Source organism: Rhinolophus hipposideros (genome assembly GCF_964194185.1).
Source record: "Rhinolophus hipposideros genome assembly, chromosome: 8".
NCBI lineage: Eukaryota > Metazoa > Chordata > Mammalia > Chiroptera > Rhinolophidae > Rhinolophus > Rhinolophus hipposideros.
Window position 1 is genome coordinate 73317426 of NC_138054.1, and position 19773 is coordinate 73337198.

Here is a 19773-nt window from a genome sequence, read left to right on the forward strand (position 1 = left end):
GCTGGGGGGAGAGGGGCTGCGAGGCTGGGGCCGAGCACGATGGAGAGTAGAGAGCCCCCACTGGGCTCTTGCACCGGCAAGAGGGTGTGAGCGGCCAGGTGGCGAGAGCCGCGGATCCGGAGACCGGTCCAGCGGGGAGTGGGAGCGGGAGGGAGCGGGAGGGGGCGGGAGGGGGCGCCCTCGGCCCTCACCCCGCCCTGCTCCTCTCCCCGCAGCGGGGGCACCCCTCCCCCCGGGTGCCCGACGTGGACGCGGCCGCTGCCGCCGCTACTGCCGCCGCCGCCGCCGCCGCGCGGGAGTCGTTGTCCGCGGAGCCGACATGCAGGCGGCGCGGGGCGGCGCGGGGCGGCCGGGCAGGGTGGGCCGGGCGGGCCGCGGGCCGGAGCGCGAGCGCCAGCGGCTGCCGGGCGCCAGAGCCGCGTCCCCCTGCGCCGCCCCGGGCCAGCCGGCCGGAGCAGCCGCCATGCACCCCGGGCCGCCCCGCGCCGCGCTTCGCCTGTGGCTGGGCTACGTCTGCCTCGCACTGGTGCAGGCGGGTAAGGGGGCCCGGGCGGGGGCTCAGCGCGGGCCGGGCGGCGGGAGTCCTCTGTTCCCTCCCCTGCTCCCCGGGACCCGTCTCTGCCCCTCTCACTGCTCCCTAACCCCATCCCTAGCCTCTTTCCTGCCTGTTTGACCCCCAGACCCGCCCTCCAGCCCCCAAATTTCTTCCCTGCCACCCCAGCCCTGGGGTCTGGGGTCTTGTGATCCTCAGTCCCATTGCCCTGACCCCCAGCCTTTTCCTCAGGTGCCCTAGCTCCCTTCTCTGTCCTAGGGAGCAGCTGAGGACACCAGTCCTCCCACCTTGGGCCTCCCTCCTTGTCCCCAAAGCTCTGCAGGCCAACTCTGCAAAGTCAGAGCAGGATGGGGTCCCACTGTGTGTGTGAGCATGGGTGAGGGAGATGGGGACTGGTACCAAGGGCACAGGGTGGGTGAGGGTGGCCCCCTGAGCCTGGTGCAGTCAGTGTCTGGGCTGCCCGGTGGGGCCCAGCCTCACCCTCACCCACTTCCTCTGAGGGCCTGTCTCTGTCCCTTCTGGCAGTTGTTGCCTCCTTCATCTCTCCCTGTGCCCATCTGTCCGTGGCTCAGTGCTCTCTCTCTCACTGCTTCCATCTCTGTGTCTGTCTCTGATACCCCACTTGTCTGTTCTCTGGATCTGTGTCTGCCACCACCTGTCTGTGTCCTTCTGTTTCTCTCTGTCTCCGCGTCTGGCTTTGTCTCCTCTTGGGCCTTGGGTCCACTCATCTGTGGGGTGAGGGGTGCTGCTCAGGCCCAGATCTTCCCCTGTCGGCATACAGAGGCCCCTCTCCTAAAACGTTCTTCCTTCTCTGACCCCCACAGTCCCCATCACTCCCCCTCCTACTCCCTTCTCAACTGACCCCTTCATCCTCTTCCCACGTCTAGAAGGCCCTATCCTGTACTCTCGACTCTCCACTGAGGGCCCTGCCCTCAGTGACTCCATCATCCCCTGCCACCTCCCCACCTGCCTTTTGGAGCTGGCAGAACGTAGAGAAGAGGCTCAGGGAGGCCCTTCCCCAGGCTTCATTCTGCCTGAGTCACCGCAATACAGAGTTCCTCTCCTGTTCCTCACTCCCTTCCCAGGGCTCGCCCCAGCCTGGCTCTTCTCGACCTCTGGGACTTTCTTCTTTTCTCAAGGTCACTCACTTGACAGTGCAGTACAGTAGAAAGAGCACTGGACTGGGAGTCCTTTTGACTGCTTTTCATCTGACTAACCTTCAGCTCCCGCAACCCTGGCCACCTATGTCTCCCCTTTGCTGGTGGCTCTACCTCTTACCGCCCCTCCTTTAGATCTGGCCCTGGCCCAGGCCCATCTGTTTTAGCTTGGACCCCTGGTAGGGCCAGTTGTGGCCAGCAGAGGCTCCCACCCTGGACACAAGGGGCCTGAGGCCTCTCAGTCCTGGCCCTGCAACAGCTAAGGAACAGGCCCATGTGCCAACCCCATGGAGGCCTTGATTTCTTCCTTTCCACATTGCATGGCCTTCCCCAGACTTCCACCTAGGAGATAGTGGGCCTGGGCCTTGCAGCAGAGGGTGCTCAGGCTCAGGTGCCTCCCCACCCCCAGACAGCCCCTCGGCCCCAGTGAATGTCACGGTCAGGCACCTCAAGGCCAACTCCGCAGTGGTGAGCTGGGATGTCCTAGAGGATGAAGTTGTCATCGGATTTGCCATCTCTCAGCAGGTAACCCTCTGGGAGGGAAGAACACATCAAGATAGTACTGGTGGGTGGGGGAGGAGGAGGGTGCAGAAAGAAACAGGAAAAGGAACGAGGAGCAAGAAAGACAGGCAGAAAGTCGCACATATGGTTTGAAAGGGGGGGCCCCAGAGGGAATCAGTCAGTGAGTCAGGGCTCCAGAGCCTTTGTTTGGAATCCGGCTCCAGTTCTCACTAGATGTATGGCTTTGGGCAACTTCCCTAACCTCTCTAACCTGTCTCATCTTGTAAAATGGACATATTGGTAACTGCAGAGATGATGGAATGCATCAGGAAGATTCTGTATGCAAAGAGCTTAGCATGGTAGCCAGGTGAGCCCGTTATCACCCCTGGAGAGGCAGCAGAGTGGGGTGGTGACTAGGCACTGAAATCGGGGCTGGCTCTTGCCTTGGCAGAAGAAGGACGTGCGGATGCTGCGCTTCATCCAGGAGGTGAACACCACCACCCGCTCGTGCGCCCTCTGGGATCTGGAGGAGGATACGGAGTACATCGTGCACGTGCAGGCCATCTCCATTCAGGGCCAGAGTCCGGCCAGCGAGCCAGTGCTCTTCAAGACTCCGCGCGAGGCGGAGAAGATGGCCTCCAAGAACAAAGGCAGGCCGGGCTCACCGTTAGGAAGGGACGGGGTGGGGTGAGGGCTGGTCAGGGCCAGAGTAGTGGTGGTTGAGGAAAGCACTGAATCTCCCGTCCATCCCCCCACACCTCCCCCGCACCTCCCACTGCCTAGTTAAGCCGTACCTGAGAGGAAGTCACTCTGGTGACTCAAGACAATGGGTATATAAATTCTCAATTCTGGATTAAGTCTTATCGCTGCCACCCCAAGTATCCATCAGCATATTCTCGAACCTCATTTTGTTAGATGTGTGGGCACCTATAGAAATAAGCGCTAATAGCGTGTGGCTGGGGGAGGGAAGGAGCCCAGACCGAGTGCCTCTCTCCCCGCAGATGAGGTGACCATGAAAGAGATGGGGAGGAACCAGCAGCTGCGGACGGGCGAGGTGCTGATCATCGTCGTGGTCCTCTTCATGTGGGCTGGTGAGTCTGGCCTCCCAGCCCTGCTGCACGTACCCTCTGGGAAACGGATGATCTGACCAGACCCCTCGGCTCCCAGAAAGGAAGGAAAGGGGCTTGGCGAGAGCTAAGAGGTCAGAAGTCTCTAAGTCCTGCTTGGGCCAGCTCTGGGGACCAGATCTCTAATTCAGCCCACACACACACACACACACACACACACACACACACACACACGATTATATGAGCACGTGCCCTTCCCCTCGCTTAGGCTCCTGGTGGTGACACATCCGTGGCCCTGTGTCTTCTGGCCACCGCACAGCAGCCTCTCCTCCCTCTTCGGGATTGTGCTTCAGGCCTGGGCAGCTCAGGCTTGGGACACGCTCTTAACACAACTCACCCTCCGGACTGGCTCTGAGATGCCTCCAGAAAGCCTGCCCAACCCGTTCACTAGACTGTCCCTCCTTCCTCGGTGACCCATAGCTCACTGTTTGCCCCTCTCTTTAGCCCTTCTTAGATCAGTTAGTTGGGCTTATTGCTCTCTCTTTTCCCACTTGTCTGTGAGCTCCCTGCGGATAAAGATCAAATTTCATTTTTGTACTCAACTCAACGAGCATTTTCTGAACAGCCACTTCATTCCAGATAGTGCATTCCAGGTAGGGCGACAGCTGCGACAGAAGAGCCCCGTGCTTGCAAGGAGCTCAGTCTGGGAGAAGCCAGGCCCGTCCTTAACTATAATGCAGTGTGATGAACGCTGCAATAGTACCATGTATGGGAGCAGAGGAGAGGGAATTAATCCCGGGGCTAGGAATCAGGAAAAACACAAAGAGGAGCTAACATGGGATTCAAGCTTTGAAGGATGAAAAGAAGTTCACCAGGCAGCCAAAAAAAGGAAAGGTGTTATGGGCACAGTGTGTTCAAGAAATAAATGAAGCTCAGTCTGGCTCAGTGCAGCTGCAAAGGTAGAAAGAGAGAAGGTAGAAAGTGGAGCGCAAAGGATGGTGAGACTGGACTGGAGTCTGTTTTAAGGGATTTGAACGCCATGCCAAAGCTGTATTAGCATGGTGGTCGAGAAGGTAGGCTCTACGGTAGAAGCATTTGGGGGAAAAACGTCCCAAATGGAAAAATAGGTACTTGGGGGGGGGGGGAAGCAAGAAAAACAAAGGATTGTTCAAAAGAGGAGGTTCATTTATGGTGTATTATTAGACTTGGCACATATAGTATTTACATAATCGTAACAATATAAACAGAATGAATTAACCCAAAATTGTGATATAATTCTGTGAGGATGATGGGGAAGGAAACAGGGGCAGTTGTTAGGGGTTACCTACCACAGTGGGAAGTCAGCAGATAATAATATCTAAAGCAGAGAGGTCAAGAAATAGCACTTTACATCACGTATAGCAGTAGAAATGGGGAAGACACCTACAAGAATTGGAGGTAGCTGCCTTGATGCTATCTGACTTTCAACAACTCTTATGCTCTGTATTATGAGTTTGATCGCAATAAACATTGGGCAGAGTGCAGGCCCTGGAGTACACATCCCAGCTCCACCCCTGAGCAACCTTGATTAAGTTATTTAAGCAGTGCAGTGTCCTCACTCCTTAACTGGGGACGCTAATAATAGGGACCCTCATGGTGCTGTGAGGCCCAAGCCAGCAGCAGTGAAGGGGCTGGCTGGTAAGGGGGCCGGTGGCCGCAGGAGCCAGAGGCCAGAGGCAGACTTGCAGCAGTGCAGGTGAGAGACCATCTGGAGCTCGGTACCTAACAGGAGCTCGGTACCTAACAGGAGCTCATGGGAATGAAGCAAGCGGCAAGGACTCCCACTGCTCTCCTTTGTTCCCCCAGGTGTCATTGCCCTCTTCTGCCGCCAGTATGACATTATCAAGGACAATGAACCCAATAACAACAAGGAAAAAACCAAGAGTGCATCGGAAACCAGCACACCAGAGCACCAAGGCGGGGGTCTTCTCCGCAGCAAGGTGAGGGCAAGACTTGGGTGTGGGTGGGCGGCCCCCTGGCTCACACACCGGGAGTCCCTGGACCACAGAAGGGGTCAGTTGAGGGCCTGGCATGGCTACAGCTGAGCAGAGCCAAGCTTGGCCACTGCCTGTGTGACCCAGGGGACTCTGCAAATTGATTTTGGATCCTCTGCTTTTGCAGGGTTCCAGGGGCCAGTGGGAGTTAAATAAAAACAAAACACACAAAGGCAGCAAGTGGGGAGGGCAGAATTCTTGGTTGGTGTGGGACAAGAAGAGAGGGGCCTCTGAGCTCATTTCTGCTTCTGCTGTGCTGTGTGTGTGACTTTGGGCAGGTGCTTCACCTCTGTACCTTCATTTCCTCTTCTGTAAAACAGATATGAAACCTTTTCAGTGCTTGCTCTGAGCAGCTCAGAAGAAAGACAGTAGAGAATGTAAGAGGATCTCACGGTCTTGACGATGATCATCTGACAAACATCTGGCTCTCTCTGCATTTCCTCCTCTCTCCATCTCCTTACACCCTCTGGCTTGCTGTCCTCTCTCTTGGCTTCTCTTTCTGGCGCATTTTCCTGAAGCCTCGTATTAACCCTCATCTCCAGAAGCACCTCAACAATGTCAGTGGCTGAGGCTGTGCTCAGAGGCAGATCTGCAGGATGTGAGAACGAACCAGTGGGATGGCTCTGCTGGGGGTGGACTGGGGACCAGGGGCCGTGGGTCCAGGACCCGGTCTTGGCCACCCAGCTGAGTGAGGCCGAAGGCTGCGATTGAGAAGGCGGAGACAAGACATCCAGGCAGGGCTACTCCTTTCCTTCCTCACGGGACAAGAGTCTGGCTTTTAGACTGCAGCCCTGCTGTACCCTTCCTTCTCGTTCCGTTTCCAACCTTGCAAGAAGTCTATTCAATTAGCCCCGGCCGCTTTTCTCCTGTTTCTCCTCTCAGTTTCCAAACATGCCCTTGGTGAACATCATAGAAGCGTGACAGCCTGTCTGCAGGGAGAAGGATTTCATTTTTCTTCTCTGCTGGTCCCCAGGCCCACAGGCACAGGGAGAGGGAGGACTGCAGTGGAGGGGGAGGTACGGCTAGCTGCCCTGTTATCCCTCTCCCCCATGTCCTAGTCTGGTGAAGGAGGCTGAACTACAAACCCAAATTCTGCAAAAAATAAACAAGCCACAAAACTCAAAGGCCTGGCCCCATTCTGGAAAAGGCAAAGCTGCATGAGACACAGCCTTCTCTCTGCCTCCTCTCGTCTCCTGGACTGGCTTCCTCTCTGAGAAAACGCACAAAGCTCTTGGGAGATGACAAGCACCTAGATTGACTCAAGCTGTCTTTTAGACCAAGAACCATCAGGGAAGCCGTGGGGCTGCCCGCGAGGCAGGGTCATGGCTGCCATCAAGCCTTTTCTGGATCCAGCCATCAAGGACTTGTTTGTAGCATGATGCACAACTTTGTGGGTGAGATGTTATCTGTTTTGTCTCTTTTTGAAAACACAATCGAAGGGCTTCACTCCAGAGGGCAAAGGGATTCCGAGCTGTTTGCCTGCATCCTCTGGTCTTCTTTGGCCCTTATTTTGACTGTAAGACCATCAGTCTGGGGTCTTATGTAGGAAAGAGATCTGGAAGGTACTGGCTCCATTCCTTTAGGAAAAGTCTCTTGGAGTTGTAACAATGCTGACTTGGACAACTGGAAAGGTACGTCCACGTGGGACATGCTGGGGGCTGCATAGTCACCCACTCGGGAGCTGAAGCTACTGGAAGGCAGGCCTGAGCCATTCACAGTCACAGCAGTCCTGGCCCCTGGGGTCTCCATATCTTGCCATCTCATCCAGAGTTCTGTGAAAGCTACCCAGGGTCCTCATGTCCTTCCCTAGAGCCTGTGTGGTGTGAGGTGACAGGTCTCTCTCCACTGCCCCTTTCTGGTTAAAAAAAAAAAAATGGTGCTTGATAAGGGAAGGCAGACCCTTCCCTAGGACTGACAAGTTACGGCTGCTGAATGCCTGCTCAGGAAGAGATGGACGTCTGCACCTTCCAGGGCTGGCTAAGGACAGGAGTATGGGAGAACTGCGCCTAGCACAAGCCTGGCACACAGTAGGCGCTCTGTGAATACCTGTTGAACTGAACAAGAGCAATAGCCCCAAGCCAGAGAGCTGAAAGCCATCACCCAATGACCGCCCCTTCCTTCCGGTCTACAAGAGCTCTCGTGGCAGGTCAGCCACTGCTCTGTTTTGCCGCGTATGGAGCACAGGGAGGAGAGACAGGGTACCGGGCAGATGTCAGCAGTACTAAGGGCTTCCTCATGGGAGGGCATGAGGCTCCACTCATTGTCTTGTGACTTCCATCCCTGCTGAATGGGGCTGCAAGGCCACGGCTCCTTAGGGGAGAGGTCCTTACCTCTGATCCAGTTAGAGCAATAACCACTTTTTAAACGGAAAATAAAAAGACAAATGAAAAGGCACATCCTTGTCTTCTGGTAAATGCCCAAATGTTGCCCTCTTTTTCTGGCAGTTGGCAGCCAGTCAGTTCTCTCCATTTTGGCCTGCAGTTTCTTAGGGACATGCTTGCCAGCCAAGCTGGAGTTGGAAGGGAAATCTCGAACAGATGGGGATGCACGTGTAGGAGGAGAAAATAGCTGCTCCATCGTCCTATTACTGAGCCCCCCCACCCCCCGCCAAACCCAAGCTTGGGCTGTCGAACCACATAGGTATGCAGGCTGGGGCTCAGTTTTGAAAACAAAGGGTTTCCCCTTCCATAGAGGGGTTGGGTGCTTTCCCTGGCCAGAGGAATGCAGTCCTGTTTCTCCCAGGGGTGAGGAGGGAAGTGGAGGAACGAGAGGCTGCAGCTCAGTGTTTGCAGCATGCTGTTCTGGGCTGTTAAAGGAACATCATTATGATCCCAACAGCAGACTGAAAGGTAGAGTAATGATGCCGTTAGCCAATGAGCAACCCAGTAAATGGGGCACCTCGAACATTTCCATCAGAGCCAGCAAGAGTTTGGAGAGAAAATGTCAGGTGAGCGGGGCTGCGGGTAGGCTATTCTGGAAAGTTCCAAAAGCAGGTGGTCTTAGAGGCCGAGTAGGAAAGTGGGGAATCAATTAGCATACAGAACACTAAGCCAGACCCCAGAGAGGTACTTCCCAGGTCCTCGGTGTCCCCGCATAGTGCCAAGTGATGAAGCAATCTCGTCAGCAGCAGGGACAGACAGGTGTTAGCGGGGTACAGGGAGCATTACTTAATGGGCGTTTCCTGCCTTCTCCTTATCTGTGCCTGCAGTACATCAGCTGAGGGTGTGAGGGGTGAGGAGCAAACACCACCTCTGGCTTAATCTCCATTCCCTTTAATTCTCTTTAATTACCTCTCTACGTGACCACGTTCTTTTACGACTGAGCTTTTCCTCAATCAACTGTAGTTGCACAGAACCTTACAGCTGTGGCTTGGGATGCAGTCCTTTCTTGACCACTGAGATCCACAGATTCCTCGCAGGCAAAATCTTTGAGAGACCTGACTTGCAGACCACAGTAGGCCTGCGGGAGGAATGCAGAACTGAGAGGCAGGAGACCCTGCCTTGTAACACACATAACACCTCGGGCCAGTTACTTGCGGTGAGGTGGAGTGGGGACATTGGTTTCCTCATCTGTCAAGAACAAAGGGGTATCCGGAAGGACATTGGTATTAAGGGAGAAAATAACTACCATGTCTTCCAGTGCTTTGGCGAAACCTCAGATGCGTGGCCTTCTGGCCCAGCGTCTGCGATTTCATATTGTTGGAGCAGTCCTTGTTTCTCTGGGGGTTGCAGCTTTCTATAAGTTTGCTGTGGCTGAACCAAGGAAGAAGGCATATGGAGATTTCTACAGAAATTATGATTCCATGAAAGATTTTGAGGAGACGAGGAAGGCTGGTATCTTTCAGAGTGCAAAGTGATTTCGGAGTGTAAAGAATTTCTTTGAGCTGACTTCCATGGAAGTTTGTCGCTGACCTGTGTTCCTGAACTATGAAACATGGATATTTGGGCTAAGGGATAGTTTCTCTTGATAAATAAATGTTGTAGACAAAAAAAAAGAAAGAAAAAAAAAAGAACAAAGGGGTAAGAACAGAAGATTCCCGCACCCCACCTACCACCTCGACTGGGAGCTGAGGGGCTTCCTCATAGGAACAAAGAGGGAAACCTCAGGGTCTGGGGAGTGTTTCTATGGGGGCAGGAGTCCTTTTCTCCTAATCCTGTCCCCTCAACCCTCAGCTTTTCAGTTTGGGCCTCCTATAGAATCCACTTTTAAGATCTTTAATTCAACCCTTTACGGAAATATGTAACATCTCAGCAAACATCATGTGATGTTTTAGGCTTGTAATTTCTCACCTTCTTTAAACCTATTTCCGTTTTTGGATTTTGCTTTTACGAGTAGCCTCCAAGAACAAATTGTTAGACAAATGGGAGACCCTCCTCCCCAGCTCCAGCCCCACCGAGCTCCATCAGTGTTATATTCCAAAACCCTCAAGTGTTACTTGAAGCTAAATTGAAGATCTTTGTATGCAAATAATTCCTTAATGATACATTTCAGGATTATCACGTGGACTGCTTTGAAGATTGTCCAAATGATTACTTTCCACCCTCTTCTCAATGGGTGCTGGGGAGGGTCAGATTTTCTGTCTACGGCATGTTCCAGTTGTCGTAGGGTGAGGACAGATGGAGACGACTGACAAGGCAAGAGCTTGTTCATTAAGGAATTCCACCACTGACCAGCTGGTACTTCCTCTGACAAGTGGAAATTTTTTTCCGGACAGGTGCTCTGGCACAAAGTAAGCATACCTTAGAATCAGTTTAGGAATCATTGTTTTCTCTTAGCAGGACAACACTCAAGAGCAGGGAACTCAGTATTCTAGTTTTAGGTGTTTGGGGTTTTACTTTCTACAAAGCTCAAAACAGGTGAATGTTTTAGAGAATGGTTAACAAAGGGGACGGGACACCACCATTTCAGAGAATCCAGCCTGCTCTTTGAAATCTTTGATGCCTACAGTAACACATTGCTAAAAAGGAAATAAGCAATTACTGGGTAAAGGATCATCTCCCTGACAGGAACACAATGGGTATGGATAGGTCAGGAGTACCTCAGATTCCAACAATACCAAACAGCTGGGTATTTAGCAAATTTATATTGAACCTTGTACTTGAACTGTAAAATATACACTAGACAAAATTTATAGAACAGCAGCACAGAGAGCCTGTCCAAACATGTTGCCACACATTTTCTCAGCACGAGTTGAGATTTAAAAAGCATTGGCTAATATGAGTGACAACCTATTATTGCCTTTCCTTTCATCCTTGTTCCTGGGCGTAAGTCTAAGAAGCTTAGGTTCATAAAAGGGATCTAAGGAACACTGTGTCTCCCACACCTACCCACCTTCACCCCAGATTCTAGGAGCCATTTCTGGAGAAGTGAAGAACAAGCATCAATTTTGTACTATCAATTCTGGTTTCACATGCCTCTTAAAGGGACAGTGCCCCAGGTTAGCTCAGCTTCTTCCTTAATCAGTGTTGGCTCTAGAGAGGCAGAAGAGGCACAGAGGTGAACCACACAAACACGGGAAGGAATGCGAGGCAATGCCTGTCTCATCGGGCTGAACCATCTCCCCCCTCTGCAAAAACAGCAGCACAGTGATATTTCAGGCTCTCCACATGTCAGCCTCCTGACGTGCACTCTATGTAGCTGCAAATCCCAATCAATCTCAACATTTCTTAACTGCTGAACGCCTTTCTCAACACTGTAATTTACCCTCAAAAGAATAGGGAGCATGCACCCTCGCCTCCCTGTACCACATTCAACTAACGGCCGCCCCCTCCCATACCCCATTACCTACCTACACAGAAGAGGAAGAAACCCTCCTTCAAAGCCCGCAACAGACGGCCACAGCACATATGCCACTGACAAGAACTTTTATTTCTTTTTAATGACATTAAACACAACTGCTACAGAGAAAAAACATGATAAAGAGGAGGCACCAAACTTCAGTTTCATAATTGATCCTGACAACTCAAGTAAATCAGGGCCTGAATTATATGCAAAACTACAGGTTATTTCAGGCTCTTTACATACAAGTAAACTATATAAATAGCACATTTTTACTCTGCTTTGTCAAGACCCCTGTGGTGAGAATGTCGTCACAGATGAAGAAAGCTAGGTAGGCAGTTAAATGCACGTAACATAAAATACAGTAAGAATTCCACATGAAACATTTGAGGCCAACACCAAACATGATATGCAGCTTTAAAAACAGGTTAAAACTCCAGATTTTACCCACTACCATCTTTAAGGTGAGCATGCCTGACAATGAGTTTTCTTTGGCTTTGTTTTTTCTCCTTAAAGAATACCATGTTAATCGCTAGAGAACAGTTCTCTCCTCCCCCAGTTCAACAGATTTAATTAAGCTGCTAACGCTTTGGAAAAACAGAATTATTTAAGCAAAGAGGAAATGTGATTGTCACATTTTATAGTTAACCCGTCACTCATTTGATTTGGCAAAGACGACACTTCCATTATATGGTGAAACTTAGATCCTCCTGTAACAGGAAGGCAAGAACACACGTCTTAGATTTCTGCAAAACGCAGTCCCTTCACTCCTTGGGTTATCTATGGACAACTAGACAGCTGCAGTGCTAGTTATTCCAGCTACAATTAACTCTCTATGCTATGGTTCCAACGGCAGATGTATACTTATCTCACTCCATCAAGTTAATTAGGGAAACCAGGAGAAGTGACTGATGTACTAAATGACAACTGAAATAACAGATCTGACTCTTGCCCTTAAACAGAACTTCATAGCATCTTGGTCCCAGAATTAAACCAAATATCCATGGAAAAGAGAATCCTTGACTGAATAATAACAGTAAATACTTAGGGACATCCATCTAAATTTATGGATGGCTTGAATGACCAAGCTTTTCCCAAGTCAGTTTCTAAAGCAGGGGTGGGATATTTAAGATGGGTTACTCACAAACAAAAACGGGGCTGATGAAACAAACCAGACAGACGCAGCCAGCCCAACACTACAGCAACTAGGTACAACCTTCACAGAGAGTGAACAACAATGGCATAGATGCTGGACTACAAAATCTCCGAAAAGATGTCTAGAGCTGTCTGTAAAGAATAACAAAATCCTAAAACATCCATTAAGATGGTTGCACAAAATCTGTCAACTTGGATTGACACCAAACCTGAAGCTCAGGTAATGCTTTTGTGCACAGCATATATCAGACCGACTACGTATCACAACTATATCAGACCGACTTTAGTGGTTTGGTGAAACTGTGCACCAGAGGTTTGACCAAAGGAGACACTAGCATCCAGGGGCTGAAGGCACCTCTTGCTGACTAACGGAGACAACAGAGAGCCTCTCCGAAGTCTCCCCCACAGGATGGAGGGGAGACTAACACATCACCTCATACTAGAAGTTCAGGTTCAGCACATAAAACCGAAGACCAACTGATACCTCAATAACATTGGCTTTATGGCCTGTCCTGGAGTCAAGACCCTGGGTGGGCAGCTCTTCAATGAAGAGTCAGGAGACTGTTCTTAAGAGGCATATCTGTGCCTAACAGGCAGAACCCTAGAGAGCACAATGGTCACTGCGGGGAAAAAGGAAAATCCTTGAACAAAGGCGGAGAAGACAGTCATAAGACCACAAGTCAACAGGAGTTGGTCAGCAGTCTTTTGTCAGAGTTAAGATGTATAAGATTTGTAAATACTATTGTGCAAAGTAAATTTGATGAAGAATGAAATAAAAGCCAAAAAATAAGGGCAGCTAGTAGGTACTAAAAGGAGAGGAGAAGATTTACAACTTTAATTTGCCCTTTTAACAGGATTTTTGTCCTACTCCATCCTATTTCAAATGTCTTAGATTATCAACCTTAAAATACTGACAGGTATTCAGAGATTCAAATAAACACATAAGAGGGGTTGTTAAAAGTGACTTGTATCCATTTATAAGCCATGAGCAATAATTAATACTGGCTTGCAACCTGAAAAGAACCTCTTCCTTACAGGAGATTAAAAGATGATTTCTTTTGGGCACCAGTAGACTTCACCTCTACATAAAGGTGGGTGTTTTGCTTGAGCCTGGTGTTTTGGCTTAATGCTGGGCTTCAGGAGGCGGCCACCTTCAATTTAAAGAAAAAAAAACTGAATCAACTTAACACTGCTTAAACACATACACACACACAGACGAATGAAGGTCTTTATACAAAAAATTCAAGTTGGCAATGGGCATTTCCAAAAGGTGACAAGTTCTTTAAATAAAAATCTTATGAAAAATAAAATTGAAAATCTGCAAAGCACAAAACAGCAGAAGATGATGAGATGCTGCTCTGGCAGGCCCCTAGACAGGGACCTTCACTGCTGATGGGATGAAACGAATGGACTGTACTGGATATCAGGGAGACACTGGAACCGTTGGTGGCTTCGCTTGTTCTTGTCAACCCACTGAGTCAGACTGTATCTTTCCAGAGGTTTCTGTCGGAACCGGGCATAGTTTCTATCAGGAGAGAGGAAAAGCAAAAACAGGAAAGATGAGGGTTTCAGGTGGTATGACTATTATTTTACAACTGTTTTAAGAATATCATTAATTTAAGAAATAGGATATTAATTTTATATTTCAATTCTCACAATTTTATACTATTTTATTTATATGAAAGTCACATTATAAGTGCTATTTCCTTCCGACTTCCAAAGCCACCTAATTTCCATACAGGTATTATAGTGATATGTGCCATACACACAAATGTTCCATGAAAACCTAAGGTATAATATATGATAATACTTAAGTAGGAAAATAGTATTTTCTCCCTTTAGAAACATTTAGAAGAGGATCTATATTTCATTGCTTGCATCAGACCTGTACCTCCAACAGGACTCATTGTCTGACACAGCTCAAGGTTGCTCAGGACACAGCAGTTAAAATTAGAAGAAAATTCCCAGAGAAGGTAAGTCATCATGTGAGTATTACGTTGCAAGTTTAGAGACTGAAAAATTAATAGACTCAATTTCTTCAGAGTCTCCTTAGTCATGCGCTGGTCAATGAGATAATTTGAGCCCATTCTCAACCCCAGCTGTTCTTAATAACCACCTGGGATGCTTTTTAAAGCTATAGATTCTTGGCCCCTCCTACCCCCAGACTTAATGACTTAGAATCCCTGGAGTCAGAGCCTGGACATCTGTATTTTTAGACATCTCCACAGGTGATTATGAGGAACAGCAGGGGTTGAAAATAATTGTAACAGTACCTGACATTTATCTATCCCTATATGAAAGCACTTGAATTCTTTCAACAACTCATCTCATTCAATGCTAATGACAATCCAGAGAAAAGCACTCATTAACTCCTTGTACGAGTAGGGAAACTGAGCCTCAGGTTGATAATTTGCCCAAGGTCATACAGTGGAGTAAATAGAAGAGCCTAGATTTGAATTCACATCCGACTCCAGAATTGAATAACAATTATACTATATACTGTCCTTCTGAGAAGTGCTATCATTTTGGCAACTAGAAAAGAAACAATGAGTGTAAAGAACCTGAGATGGGAGCATGTCTGACATATTTGAGAAATAGCAAGGCAGGGTGACTAGAGCCGAGTGAGCAAAGCACAGAGTGGGAGCTGAGGTTGGTGAGCTAACCATGGCAGCCAGGCCATGTTCCTTGTAGGGATCATGAAGATGGGAAGCTGTGAGATGGGAAGCCACTAGAAAATTTTGAGCAAAGAAGAGACTCTGACTTATGCCTTAAAAGAATCTCTTTGGCGGCTCAGTTGAAAATAGTAGACAGGAAAGGGCAGAAGCACAAAGACCATTTAAGTTCTGCAATAATCCAGGTGAAAATGATGCAAAATGGTCAGGTTTGGGACATATTTTGTATGTAGAGCTTGTAGGACTTGCTAATGGACTGAATACAAGGCAAGAGAGAAAGGAGTCAAAGACACTCCAAGGTTTCTGAGTAATTGGATCAAAGTAAATCTGTAAAATCACACTGCATCAATACAGAAGACTTTAGAACAAGAAAGGAAGGCACTTTGACATCAATTAGTCCAACATCTTAATTTTACTAATGCAAGGACCAGAGAAGTAAAGTGACGAGGTCAAAAATCATATAGCTAGTTAAAAATTGCAAAGCTAGTATTCGAACCCAGGTTTCCTGAATTTCAGACCAGTTCTTATTCCATTATACTGTATTGCTCCTTTTCCCACCTCTGGAATTAAACAACAGTTATAACCCTAACTCCCCTTCACATGCCTTCTGTACCATCCTACCCTCTTCATCCTCCTCCTAATTACCCACTCACCGCGTGGTGAGGTCCGAAGGATGCGGCCATTTGGGGTTATGCATATGATGAACGTGATCTACCAAGGCACACAGCTCCTTCAAGGTACCTGCGACACAGAGGGATCCATGGTTAGGAAGCAGCTCAGTGAACTACCATGTCAGCTTAGCATGTGCTTTCAGAGAAAGAGAAAATAGGCACTGGTCCTAATATTATCTACTTATGATTATCACAAGCAGCACAAGGACTATAAGCCAGAGACTGAAAAATTAATAGAGAGGGGAGTCTGCTCTTGGATGATGATGATGATGATGATGAAGCAATAATGACAGCCACCATTCATTTATTCATCATTTATTAGTTCCTACAATGTGTGAGGAACTTAACTGGTCCCTAGAATATAGTGATACACAAGACACTGTATCTGCCCTCAATAAAGTTACTATAGGAGACAGGCAATACCGAAACTTGTGATATATGCAGTGACAGGAAAAATCTAGGCTGCTATGTGAGCACAGAAACTAGGGAATGGGGATTAGAGAAAGCCCCTTCCAGGGGAAGTAAATTATAAGCGGGGATCTAAAGGATGTACAGAAGTTAATGAGGCAAAGAGTGGAGGGAGGTGGGGGTGTCTAAGAGAAGTAGCTAATACAAAGGCCTAGAGACACGAGACAGCAAAATACAATCAGGAAACAAGAGAAGTCGTGAATGGGGGCGGGGAGGGTGGAGGCTTGTTGCTAAACAAGAAAAATTGCTGGAGGCAATTTCTCAAACACCTGGGAATCTGGCAAGGCACTATTAAGCACTTAACATATTATCTTACTTAATTCTAAAAATATTATCTTACATGGAGATAGATGTTATTAACATCATTTTAGAGATGGAAAACTATAGCTCAGGGAGGTGAACTTGCCTTGAACGCTTATTAAACTGAACTCAAAACTAGCTCCTGTTTGTCTCCAGCTTTTGCCACTATTTGATGATGCTAATTTTGCACTTAAGGGTTGAGACCTAGGTTGAAGCTCACAAAAGCAGAAATTATTGTTAGAGAGAATAAAAATAATTTCCCCAGACCAGTGGGTCTCAAATTTTAACATGCATCCTAATCAGCTGAAGGTATTACAAAACAGATGGCTGGACCCCAGCCCCAGAATTTCTGATTCTGCAGGTGCTAGTGGGACCTGAGATTTTGCATTTCTAACAAATGCCCCAATGATGCTGATGCTGCTGGCCTGGGAACCAACCATCGTTAGAAAACCCCTGCCCTAGACAGTGGCGATCTTTCTTCCAGCCAGTTTACATATTATATTTCTCATTACCTTTTCTGCTATGCTCTTAGGAACCAAGAGCACTCTAACTAGGCTACTGACCATCTTTTCCAGCTCTGATAAAAAATATTTCTTTTAGGACGAATTTAATTCATTTGAAGTCTCAGGGAGCCAAGCTGTGTAGAAAAAGTATATACTTTGGAGTTAGGCAGACCTGAGTTAAAATTCCAACCCAGCCACTAACTAGCTCTTTGACCCTGGGCAAATCATTTTACTTCTTTTAGTCCCACTTTACTCATCTAGGAAATATAGACAACAATCACAGTTAGCTTGAAGTTGAATATTAGGAATATAGTACATAAAAGACATAGCATATTGCCTGGCACACAGCTGGTGTGTAGTTAGTGGTAGCTGTTACTATGGGGTTACAGCCTCAGGCCTATGTTAGTTTGCAATGAATATTCAAATTTTATGACAATCAATCACCTATTTGTAAGGAAAAATGCTTATTAAATGGATCAGTCTAAATATAAACTATGACACTCAGCAGAAATTCTCTCTCTAAGCATAATGAGATGATACTTTTCAGGAAAAATTTATAGATTCGTTACATTAAAAATTTCTGTGCAGTTAAAATAAAAAAAAGCACAACTAAGGATAAAATAAGACAACTAACAAAATGAAAAATACATCTGAAAGATAATTAGCAAAGGTTTAATGTCCTTATTCTACAAAGATAAGTCTCCTCATAAAACAAAATAGGTCAAGGACATGAATAGACAATTCACAAAAGCAATACAAGTGATCAATAAACATAATGGAAAGATGTTCACTCTCACTAATATGGAAAGAAAACATAATAATCTCACTTCTTGATAAAGAAATATAAATCAGAAATGAATTTTCTTTAAGAAGGGAAGCAGCTTCTGATTAGAAAATCCCTTGCCTGCTAGATTTGTTTGGCTAAAATCAAAGTTCTTGATTCAAATTGCCTTTCCTATACCCTACTTTCACATCACTAAAACCCCATTCCCTTTAGCCCCCACAAAGGTCATTGCAGTGGGGAAAAAAAAAAACAGCTTTGTAAGAATTTCAAGATAGTTTTTCTGTTGAAGCATCACCAAAGGAGGGCTGGCAAGATATGAAAATTCTGGTGTCCAGTCTCAAAATGAAACAAGATTATCTGTAGACCATGTCCTTCAGCTCATTCATCTCTTACCACCTAGATTCTATTAAAAAATTGTCCTGCGGGCCGGCCCGGTGACTCAGGCAGTTGGAGCTCAGTGTTCCTAACTCCGAAGGCTGCTGGTTCGATTCCCACATGGGCCAGTGGGCTCTCAACCACAAGGTTGTCAGTTCAACTCCTCGAGTCCCGCAAGGGATGGTGGGTTCCGTCCCCTGCAACTAAGATTGAACACTGGCACCTTGAGCTGAGCTACCGCTGAGCTCCCCGCTGGCTCAGTTGGTTGGAGCGCGTCCTCTCAACCACAAAGTTGCCAGTTCGACTCCCACAAGGGATGGTGGGCTGTGCCCCCTGCAACTAGCAACAGCAACTGGACCTGGAGCTGAGCTGCGCCCTCCACAACTAAGACTGAAGGGATAACAACTTGACTTGGAAAAAATTGCCCTGAGGTGGAAATGTAATGGCTGTATGCAGTGTCAAAGGGGTAGTAGATGGTAGATGGGGGGGGGGGGGGGTTTATCACTGTGTGAGGCACATAAATGATAAATGTTTAACTATTACATTGTTTTGTACACCTGAAAGTAATAAAAAAAAATTTGTCCTGAAGATAGAAACTAAAGGTATATCAGAAACCTCCTACAAAGAAACTTACTCACTTTAAACTAAAAGAAGACTGGTCAATGAGGCCCACGGAGGCTTCAAGTATTCAACTGCTAGGAATCATAATCCAGCAGCAGCAACTTACACAGAGCACACACCATGTATCAGGCACCGTCCTTCATGCGTCACACATATTAACTCACTTATTTATTACTTATAACAATCCTAAGTGGTAGTTTCCCCATTTTACAGACGAAGAAACTGAAGCACAGAGAAGTAAATGTTCAGGTTCACACAGCTAATGACAGAGCTCAAGTTCCAACAATACCTTGGATTGAGTTTCCTTAAAAATTTTTCTGGGACTAAAAACAAGAAATATAACACAGTGTATCTCTTGTATACCCAGTTGGTACCTGAGAGCTGAGTAAACAAGGCTCAATAATTAGGTCTCAGCTCATACATCAAAAAACGTTTTTATTAGCACTAAGAATTTACTGATGGACTATGGTAACTCTTATTATTACTAAGACTTAATAATCTAGAGATGATGGAGCTAACATTTATCAAGCATTTATTACAATGTTTTCCCAAAAATAAGACCTAATCAGAAAATAAGCCCTAGCATTTTTCAAGATGACATCCCCTGAACATGAGCCCTAATGCGTATTTTGGAGCAAAACTTAATATAAGACCTGGTCTTATTTTCGGGGGACACGGTATGTGTCAGGCACTTTGCTAACTGCTTTGCATGTATCCTGTCATTGGATCCTAACAGCCACATGAGGCAAACACCATAATCTCCATTTTATTCATGAGTAAAGGGAAGCTTAGAAAAGATACTCGTCTATCATCTAGTATATGGAAAGCCAGGATTCAAACCCATGTGGGGCTAATAATCCAAAAACCTTATTTCAGCTCATAGCTTCATTCTTTTCTTCCTCTAAATTTAGGGATGCTAACAAGAATGGAAACATTTTATTTTGAAGTTTCTCTTCCTTTCACAGTCTCTAACAGATGGGCTTTCTTGGACCAACAATCAGCACCATGGGTTTATTTTAAGTTGTGGTTAAAAGGTGGTGAAGACTATCCTTTGTTTTTGTGGCTAAGAATGAAATTAGAAGAAAAAAAAAACTCCCCATATTTCCGGACTGAGATCGGCAATTCATCTAAACCT

The 19773-nt window shown here is 47.2% G+C and overlaps 3 protein-coding genes across 32 annotated transcripts in view; 2 read left to right on the plus strand and 1 right to left on the minus strand.

Annotated features, from left to right (window-relative positions):
* The first annotated feature begins 364 nt into the window (after nt 1-364).
* On the plus strand, nt 365-7705 carry FNDC5 (fibronectin type III domain containing 5). Its single transcript, XM_081057711.1, has 6 exons — nt 365-536; nt 2120-2235; nt 2663-2861; nt 3213-3302; nt 5124-5257; nt 5632-7705. The coding sequence occupies exons 1-6, from the start codon at nt 464-466 to the stop codon at nt 5635-5637; spliced, it is 618 nt and encodes a 205-aa protein (XP_080913837.1). The 5' UTR covers nt 365-463; the 3' UTR covers nt 5638-7705.
* Nucleotides 7706-8905: 1200 nt separating this feature from the next.
* On the plus strand, nt 8906-9280 carry LOC308501385 (cytochrome c oxidase subunit 6C-like). The gene has a single exon (XM_081057712.1). It carries the CDS (start codon nt 8940-8942, stop codon nt 9165-9167), a length of 228 nt encoding a protein of 75 aa, XP_080913838.1. The 5' UTR covers nt 8906-8939; the 3' UTR covers nt 9168-9280.
* A 1876-nt stretch (nt 9281-11156) lies between these two features.
* The window catches only part of S100PBP (S100P binding protein), a 32587-nt gene continuing 23970 nt past the window's right edge, over nt 11157-19773 (minus strand). For 15 of the 30 annotated variants that reach the window (XM_081057195.1, XM_081057207.1, XM_081057206.1 and 12 more), the window contains 2 exons: nt 15570-15657; nt 11157-13769 (listed from right to left, as the gene is read on the minus strand). In XM_081057195.1, coding sequence (XP_080913321.1) covers nt 13628-13769; nt 15570-15657 — 230 coding nt within the window. In that variant the 3' untranslated portion in view covers nt 11157-13627. Of the gene's footprint in view, nt 13770-15569; nt 15658-19773 lie in introns of those variants that run through there. The other 15 variants (XM_081057196.1, XM_081057197.1, XM_081057184.1 and 12 more) reach the window with 3 other exon arrangements.